At 47.1% G+C, this 9431-nt stretch overlaps 1 protein-coding gene across 1 annotated transcript; it reads left to right on the top strand.

Annotated features, from left to right (window-relative positions):
* Window positions 1-5178: 5178 nt before the first annotated feature.
* HTR1D (5-hydroxytryptamine receptor 1D) lies at window positions 5179-6344 on the top strand. Its single transcript, XM_030327280.1, has one exon. The coding sequence runs from the start codon at window positions 5211-5213 to the stop codon at window positions 6342-6344; it is 1134 nt and encodes a 377-aa protein (XP_030183140.1). The 5' UTR covers window positions 5179-5210.
* The last annotated feature ends 3087 nt before the right edge of the window (window positions 6345-9431 follow it).

Raw genomic sequence — 9431 nt, 5'->3', positions numbered from 1 at the left:
CTCACAGTTGGGATTGTTTGGAGAGGAAGGAACCCAGAAATCCTGCTGGGGGCCTGTTGGACTGTTTCTCAGTCCATTTGAACTGGCTCAACTAGGAAAAGCATGAGCTGGTACAAACGAGGTTTCCTGGGTACAGAGGTCACTCATGGACATCCAAGAATAGGAAGGAGTGCCATTGGGTCTGGAAGCTTCCTTTCTCCTCCTCTCTTGAGGTAGGTGGTTCTCCTTTCTCTGCTCTTTTCTCTGTTCCCTCCCTTCTGCCTCTCTCTGCAGACCTCTTTTCTTATTTACCACCGCTTTTCTGCGGCCCCCAAACCTGCCTTGGCCTCAGTCATGACAGTGGCCAGACATCAGCCTCAGGATCCTTAGCTTGAAGTTTGTTCCTCTTCCATCATCAATCCATTAACCTGCTCACGGTCTCTTTGCTGAATTCCCAGGAGAGAATCTGGTTGGTTCATTTGGGGTCACATGTCACCCTGGTCCAATCAGCTGTGGGTAGAGGTGGTCTGTGGAGCAAGTTGAGAATGAGACTCTGGTTTCCACCACCGCCCCCGCCCCCCCCCCCATCTTGCAGCAGAGACATTAGAGCTGGGGGTGTATGGTGTAGCTGGGGTCTGTGTAACTTGATTTCGGGGAGATGCTACTGATTTCGGGGAGTCCCTAGTGTGGCTGGTAGTTCTGACAATGGCAGACATCACTCACCAAAATGGATATTGGTGACTTGTTGGACAGTGGACAGAAGGCACCTTGTTGCCTGCAGACCTGAATGTACTCGGACGCATCCTAGAGAAACCAGAGAACTCGTCATTCACTATGTCGGGCATTTGGATCCATGATCTTATCAGTTCTCCCCAAGCTCCTTTGAGGAATGGATTATCATCTCCATCACTGAGGCTGTGCAGGCCCAGAGAGCTTAAGTGACTTGTCCAGTGGCCATAGCAAGAAAATGGACAACAGGAATTGGAACCCGATCCTGCCTGACTTAAATGTATGCTTTTAGCCATTGCCTGTCGTCTTTGTCACCCTCATTACATTTGTTCAGGTCTCCACAATTTAATGCACGTCATGGACATGATCTTATTGGAAGTACTAAACACCCTTTGGGGCAGCATAGCCATGCTTATGTTCCCATTTTACCAAGGAAGAAATTGAGGGTCAAAGAGAAGTCGTGACTTGCCCTCGGTTACCTGCTGGTGGGTGGCAGAGCTGGGACCAGAACCCAGAACTTCTGGATTCAAATGTATCAACAGGTATTAATGTATCAAAATATATCAGTGCTACTCTTGGCAGTAGGGTTCTTTTTGTTTTTTTTTTACAATGTACAAAACTGATTAAGAAAATTTACAAATCTATCATTCCCTACAAAAGAGTATATCTAAAATATACCTACAGTTCAAAGAATAATAATAAACGTCTATGCACCTACCACCGCCTTAAGAAATAGAACATCATTGATACCTTTAAAAACCCTCCACCATCATATTCCTGCATTTTCTCCCCTCCAGGGGTGACCACCATCCTGGATTTTATATTTAATATTTCCTTGCTTTTCCTTATGGCTTTGCCACACATATTTGTATCTCTAGACAGTGCGTTTCTTCTTACGTGTTTTTGGCTTTGGCACTAAATGTTGATGAGACGCACCCACTTTGACGCATGCAGCTTTGGTTTACTTAGGTTTGCTTCTCCGTGGTACTTTCAGAGGAAAATGCCACGTTCTACCACTCTGCTGTGGATGGACGTTGGGCGGTTTCTAGTTGTTCGTTCTAATCAACGCCACCGTGACCATTCTTGTTCCTCTCTGCTGGTGAACACAGAGAACAGTTTCTCTGCTGTGTGTAAATTACTGGGTGGTGAGGTAATCATTGCATCTTTTGCCTTATGAGATAATATCAGATTGTTTGCTAACGAGGTTCCTCCACTTCACGCTCTACTAGTGGTAGGTGACAATTCCTGTTGGTCCACACCCTCACCAAATGACGTGACATGACCGATTCAAAATGTTTTACCTATTGGCTAGGTGAATATGGTATCTCACTATTTTTGTTTTTTGTTTTTTAAGTTTACGTCTTTATTTTGAGAGACAGAGCATAAGCAGGGGAGGGGCAGAGAGAGAGGGAGAGAGAGAGAATCCCAAGCAGGCTCTGCACTGTCAGCACAGAACCTGACTCAGGGCTTGAACTCACAAACAGTGGGAAGGTGACCTGAGCCAAAATCAAGAGTCAGACACTTAACCAACTGAGCCACCCAAGTGCCCCCTCACTGTTGTTTTAATTTGCTTTAATTTGTTTTAACCAGTTTCACTCCTGGAAGCACATCTATTATTTGCAGTGTGATAGGAGAGGTAGTTGTTTATAGAGCTACAGTCTTTGTCTCCAAAGGTGGCTGGGTTATGGGAAATGCCCCCAACTTTGTCTAGGGTAGGGAAGGACAGCAGGCAGGAGAGGAGGGAGGCAGCCTCAGAATCGTGTGGCTTCCCTCAGAATTCCAGCCCAGAATTCCTAACCCTAACCAAGGTAAGCCACCCTGTCCTTCCCAAGATGTCACCCACCAGCCTCCCAGGCCTTTCTGAGCCCACGCCTTTCACTGAATGAGGTCATTGGAATGCCTGAAACGCAAGGAGTGACTGCATGGGTTTGTGGGGGCAAGCATACAGTCTTTCGTGAGAAAAGACTGCACCGAGTCTGTCTGGAAAGGAGAAGATTCCAAAGAATCCAACCCAACTTCACATTTTCCATGTGAACCAAAGTGGGAGAAAAACCAGAGGCTTTTGAGGTGGAGCACAGAGCGAGAGGGGTCAGGAGAGGCCATCATTTTCACCTATCATCGTGAGGCCCCAAACCAGTTTCACTCCTGGAAGCACATGTGCCTTAAGGCTTTTTCTTCCTGATCAAGGCAGCGTGAAGAAGGATGGAAATTTCAAGAGTGGCTCTGGACCCAGTTTTTCCACTTCCACCTGAGTGACCTTGGGCAGTTATGTCACCTCTGTGAGTGTGGTCAGCTCATTTGTAAGGTGGGGGCCACACTGCCCACGTCACAGGGGTGACTCTTGGCCCCAGGGCCAGCTCCATGCCTGGAACATAGCAAGAGCTCTATGGAAGACATAATAATAATACCCTTCAAACTTTGGGAATGTTTTTGAGCAGGTGGTTTAAGATTGGTTTTCTTAAATTGAGACTGTTTCCCCACCTCTATGAAGATATTTAAAAAAAATTTTTTTTTAATATTTGTTATTTTGAAAGCGAGAGAGAGACAGAGTGCATACAGGGGAGAGGCAGAGAGAGAGGGAGACACAGAATCCGAAGCAGGCTCCAGGCTCCGAGCTGTCAGCACAGAGCCCGACGTGGGGCTCGAACTCACGGACTGTGAGATCATGACCTGAGCCGAAGTCGGACGCTCAACCGACTGACCCACCCAGGTGCCCCGGTACTGTTCTTGGTAACCCTGTATATCAGGGGCTACCCACGGGCCCCACAGACTTCAGCTGGGCTCATGCCAGAGATGGGCCTCGTACAGAGCGGGCTCTGGTTTCTCTCACCCTGATCACTGATTCGGGGTCCCAACCTCCAAGAACCCCACATCTCTAAAAACTGAAACTCAGATTCAAGCCCAGAGGGGCACAGAGGAGAAAATGAGTCTTTAAGGTTTTTTGTGGCCAAACTGCCAGTTTCCATTTAGAAAGCTGACTACATTTTCTGGATTTGATCTTTCACTGTGAAAAAATGCTTAAGGTTTTAATTTTTTTTTTTTTTTTTGCAATTAACCTCTTCACTAACCAAAAGGTGTTTCTGTTTTTGCTTTTTTTGTTTGCTTTAAGAATCATGCGTGCTCAGGGGTGCCTGGGTGGCTCAGTTGGTTGAGCGTCTGACTTCAGCTCAGGTTATGATCTCGTAGTTGATGGGTTCGAGCCCCATGCCAGGCTCTGTGCTGACAGCTCGGAGCCTGGAGCCTGCTTCAGATTCTGTGTCTCCCTTTCTTTCTGCCCCTCCCCTCCTCATGCTCTGTCTCTCTCTGTCTCAAAAATAAACAAACATTTAAGAAAAAAAGCATCATGCATGCTCATTCTAGGAAATTTGGAAAAGTTTTATGAATAGAAGAAAGGTCACCTCCCCCTCCCCAATTCCTAGAGAAAAACATTGTAAAAATGTGGTGTCTTTCCTAGTGACCCTTATTTCTTTTTTCTTTTCTTTTCTTTTCTTTTCTTTTCTTTTCTTTTCTCTTCTTTTCCTGTGTGTGGAGTTATTTTGTTTACTTTTCAGATTCATAATTTACAAAGCTGATTTCATGTATTTATAACAAGCCTGTGATGCTTCCAACAGCTCTGTCCCCTCTGGGAATTGTGGGGGTGGGGCACATTGCCCTCTCCCGTATTCTCCCTACACTTCTGACAATGCCAGTGTCACTGCACCATTGCCAGCACTAAGCAGTATGCTTTTAAACTGACGGTTAATCTCAAGTGTCTACATTGTCCTTCTAAAACCTCTTTCCTCTTTTTCTGTTTTTAGCCCTAGAGCTCTGAACATGTGCCCCTGTCGATGAACCCACAGTGATCTGTGTGTTTTGCCTTCTCCCAGCTCATGCACACTTCAGGTCTTGGTAACCAGAATGTTTTGTCTATTCAGGCTCAAACCGATCACTGGGACAGGAACCGATGTTAAGTGCCACATGATGTGTCAAGATGAACCTGGGGAAATGGTGAGCTATTGACTGGACTGCTTTTCTGAATCTGCTGGTACTTCTTTTAAAAGTTTTAAAAGCTCCCCAGAGGAAACCTGAAACCCAGACTCTTCTCAGAATAGGATGGGGGAAATTCTGAAGTTTTCGTTAAACACATTTATCCCTCAAGTTTTGGAAGGAGCCAAAATGCCAAAAGCAAGAGTCCCAAAGCATTGCCCACACTGGTGTATGATATTCTGATAAATGTCTAACAAATTCAGCACATGTCCCCTGGGCTTGACCGTTTGCTGGACAAACTTTCAGAATAGTGAGACATCTTGGGATTCATCCCATTTAGGAAAGACCTTTAACTACCAGCTGTCATCTCAATGTTCTTCAAATAGTCAAGTCTTCTCGAGGTCCTATCACTGTGGTCTGTTCTGATGAAAGGTTCCCACCAGCGTGCAACAGAAGGATGACCTTGCTCTGTAAGCAGGACAACTGTGAAAGGAGCTGGGGGTGTCAAAGTCTGTGGGAAGAGAGAGCCACCTAGAATGTCCCTCCCAAACCAGTCACTGAAAGACCTTCTTCAGGAGGCCTCTAACAGATCCCTGAATGCTACAGAAACCCCAGAGACTTGGGGTCCAGGGACACTCCGGGCCCTCAAGATCTCTCTTGCTCTGCTCCTTTCCATCATCACACTGGCCACGGTCCTTTCCAACGCCTTTGTGCTTACCACCATCTTCCTCACCAGGAAGCTCCACACCCCAGCTAACTATCTCATCGGCTCCTTGGCCATGACGGACCTCTTAGTCTCCATCTTGGTCATGCCCGTCAGCATCGCCTATACCATCACCCACACCTGGAGCTTTGGCCAGATCCTGTGTGACATCTGGCTGTCTTCTGATATCACGTGCTGCACGGCCTCCATCCTGCATCTCTGTGCCATTGCCCTGGACAGGTACTGGGCCATCACTGACGCCCTGCAGTATAGTAAACGCCGGACAACGGGCCGCGCCGCCGCCATGATTGCCACCGTCTGGGTCATCTCCATCTGTATCTCCATCCCGCCACTCTTCTGGCGGCAGGCCAAAACTCACGAGGAGATGTCAGACTGCCTGGTGAACACGTCTCAGCTCTCCTACACCATCTACTCCACGTGTGGGGCCTTCTACATCCCTTCTGTGTTGCTCATCATCCTCTATGGCCGCATCTACGTGGCCGCCCGGAACCGCATCCTGAATCCGCCTTCGCTCTATGGGAAGCGCTTCACCACGGCCCATCTCATCACGGGCTCTGCGGGGTCCTCGCTCTGCTCCCTCAGCTCCAGCCTCCATGAGGGGCATTCCCATGTGGCTGGCTCCCCTCTCTTTTTCAACCACGTGAAAATCAAGCTGGCTGATAGTGTCCTGGAGCGGAAGAGGATTAACGCCGCTCGAGAGAGGAAAGCCACCAAAACCCTGGGGATCATTCTGGGGGCCTTTATCATCTGCTGGCTGCCCTTCTTTGTTGCATCTCTGGTCCTTCCCATCTGCCGGGACTCCTGCTGGCTCCACCCAGCGCTCTTTGACTTCTTCACCTGGCTAGGCTATTTAAACTCCCTCATCAATCCAATAATATATACTGCGTTTAACAAAGAGTTTCGGCAAGCATTTCAGAAAGTGGTCCATTTCCGGAAAGCCTCCTAGTCTTATTTGGTGGTGACTCTTGTTATCTTTTGTGACCTGTGACCCAACTGGAATTGTCTTGTTTGTTTCTCCAGAGATTTGGGCCAATCCTGGGCTCTTGGGTTTTGGTTCCATCAATAGAATTGTTCGGCGTTCTCTTCCTCCTGTTGTCTTCTTGATTTCGGTGCCACCAAAAGCTTTGTGAAGGGGGACAAGACCGGAGATTCCACTTATTATTCCAATATTTTCACAGCTCCTCCATGTTGGAAGAAATGCGACCCACAGGATTCCCCGTTGATTCGATTCAGAGGGGAAGCTGTCTGACTCTGTAGAAAGATCCCAGGTACAAATGGGAGGCTTTCTGGTTTACCTAAGTTTTGTATGGAGCTCAATGTAGGGTAGATGAGGTGAATGACCTGAGCCGAAAGAGAATTGGGAGTCAGGATGGAGGGGTCTCCATTCCATATGGAGCCTTGATTGGAAAATAACACCCAGATCAACTGCCATGTATCCTTCCTCCTTCCCCAGTATCTCTGTACCACCTTAATGTTCTGAAAAGTTAAAGACCACAATCACCCTCCGTGAAGTAGATCGACAGGCTTTGGACCCACCAAGCTTTGAGTGGGACACCATTCTGAATTTTGTTTTCTGAATTATTTTTTTACATCCTGTTCTCATCAGAGATCTTAAGATGTTGAGTCTTGTCGAATAAAAAGCATGAGACGTCATGGTCAGTAAAGTCTTTGGGTAATCTCCCCCCTCTCCCTGGATGGAGAAGCCTTTCAGTTCACTTCAGTCTCCCGTATTTATTGAGCACCTACCACAGGCCAGGCCCTGTGCCAAAATCCTGGCATCTGTTATCTCAGTAGAGCCTCATCACGATGAGAGCCAGTCTCACGTGATGATTAAAGCTGAGGGTCTGATGCCTCAGTTCAAATCCAAGTACTACCAATTTCTAGCTAGGTGGCCTTGGACAAGTTTCTTAATCCTTCTTTGCCTCGCTTTCCTCAACTGTAAAATGGGAATCAGAATAGGCATGTTACTGTATAAAAATAATAGACACAATTTATTGAGTGCCTACAATGCCCTTTGTGCACATTTTCTTGTTTGCGCTTCAGCCCCATTTTATAGATGCAGTAAAGAAATGTTCATGTTGTTAGAGAAGATTTCATAAAGAGGGGACACTTCAGCAGACTCCCAAAAGATGGGCCCTTGTGGAATAGGAGGCTAAGGAAGGGGAGATGTGATGAGGCCTCTTGGGAGAGATAGAGCAAAGGAAGGTAGGACGGTCACACCAAGTGGAGGAAAGAACAAGAACAAAAACGGGAGGTCTGTCCTGCTCAATGGGGTCTCTGGGCTCAGAGAGAAGAATGAGAGCCAGGGATACGGGCTATCAGGAAGGAGGGAACAGAAGGATGCCAAAATGGGGTGGGGGAGGCACACAGAGAAGTCTTGTGCTGACCTTGAAAGTTCTTGCTGGACACCTCACAATGTGCTCCCTGGACCCTCTGCATTCTATACAGGGAGCTTGTTAACACTGGGTTCCTGGCCCCCAACTTAGACCCATTAAATCAGATCTCTGGCAGTGAGGCCTAGGAATCTGCATTTTAAATAAGCCTCTCGTTCACTTCTTGCAGTAGATGGTTTCTATCTCTCTAACGTTTGGGAACCACTATGTTAGCATATTGCTTGCTCCCCCTGTGAGGGTCCTCCCTGAGCCCAGAAACACCCCGTTAGCATGCTCATTGCTCTCCTCTACACCTAGCATGTCCTCCCCTACCTTCCTTTAAGGCTCTGCTCTTTCCCATCTCCTCCATCTTACATTGGGCCATCTTCGTGATCTGGGAAACATCAGGAATTCAGAGACTGAACAGGAAGTATAGCTCAGTATTTTAGCTCAGTGGACATAGCCTTGAAGTCAGAAACAGCCAGCATTGAATCCTAGTTCTGCCGTTTATCAGCTGTGTGATCTAGGGCAAGTCACCTAACCTCTCTGTGTTCCAATTTGTTCATTTATTAAGTGGGGTTGTCAGTATCTAAGCCACAAGGTTTTTGTGGGGATTAAATGAGGTGATAATTATAAAATGCTTTGTACGGGGGCACCTTGGTGGCTCAGTTGGTTAAGAGTCCAACTCTTGATTTTGGCTCAGGTCGTGATCTCACAGTGTGTGAGATGGAGCCCTGTGTCGGGCTCTGCACTGACAGTGTGGAAGCTGCTTGGGATTCTCTCTCTCCCTCTCTCTCTCTCTCCCTCCCTTCCCTTCCCCTATTCACACCCTGTTTCTCATCCTCTCTCTCTCTCTCTCAAAAAAAAAATGCTTTACACAGTGTCTGGTACATAAATGCTCAGTAAAATGTCATCTATTACTGTTTGAGAGCTTTGAGCCAATTACCAACAAAGCTGAAAAGCCACCTACTCAGAGGCCTTCCCTGACTAGAACAGAAGTCTGATAAACCTTCTAAAACATGGCTTTATTGAGACATAACTCATACACCAAATAATTCACCCAATGAAAGTATGCAATCCAGTGACCTTTAGTATATTCACAGAGTTCTAGAACCATCAACGCCACAATTCATTACACCCCAAAGAAACCCTGTACCCTTTAGCCAACACTCCCTGGCCTCCCTGGCCCGAGACAATCACTAACTCGTTGTCTCTCTCTATAGATGGCCTCTTCTGCACATGTCACACACGGGGAATCACACAATCTGTGCTCTTTCATGGGTGGCTTTTTGTTTGTTTGCTTTTGAGAGACAGCGAAACAGAGCATGAGTGGGGGAGGGGCAGAGACAGAGGGAGACAAGAATCCGAAGCAGGCTCCAGGCTCTGAGCTGTCAGCATGGAGCCCGACGCAGGGCTCGAACTCACGAACCACAGCCGGACACTTAACCGACTGAGCCGCCCAGGCATCCCTGTGGCTGGCATCTTTCATTTGATGTAGTGTTTTCACAGCTCACCCATGTTGTAGCAAGTGTCACTGTTACATTTCTTTTTATTGTCAGCTAATATTCAATTGTATGGCTATGGCAAATTTTACCTATTCATTCATCCATTGTTGAGCATGTGAGTTGTTTCTCCCTTTTTCCATTATGATCAATGCTGCT

This window comes from Lynx canadensis, chromosome C1 (assembly GCF_007474595.2).
Source record: "Lynx canadensis isolate LIC74 chromosome C1, mLynCan4.pri.v2, whole genome shotgun sequence".
NCBI lineage: Eukaryota > Metazoa > Chordata > Mammalia > Carnivora > Felidae > Lynx > Lynx canadensis.
Note: the sequence above shows the minus strand (reverse complement) of the source record. Positions and strands in the feature narration are given on the sequence as shown.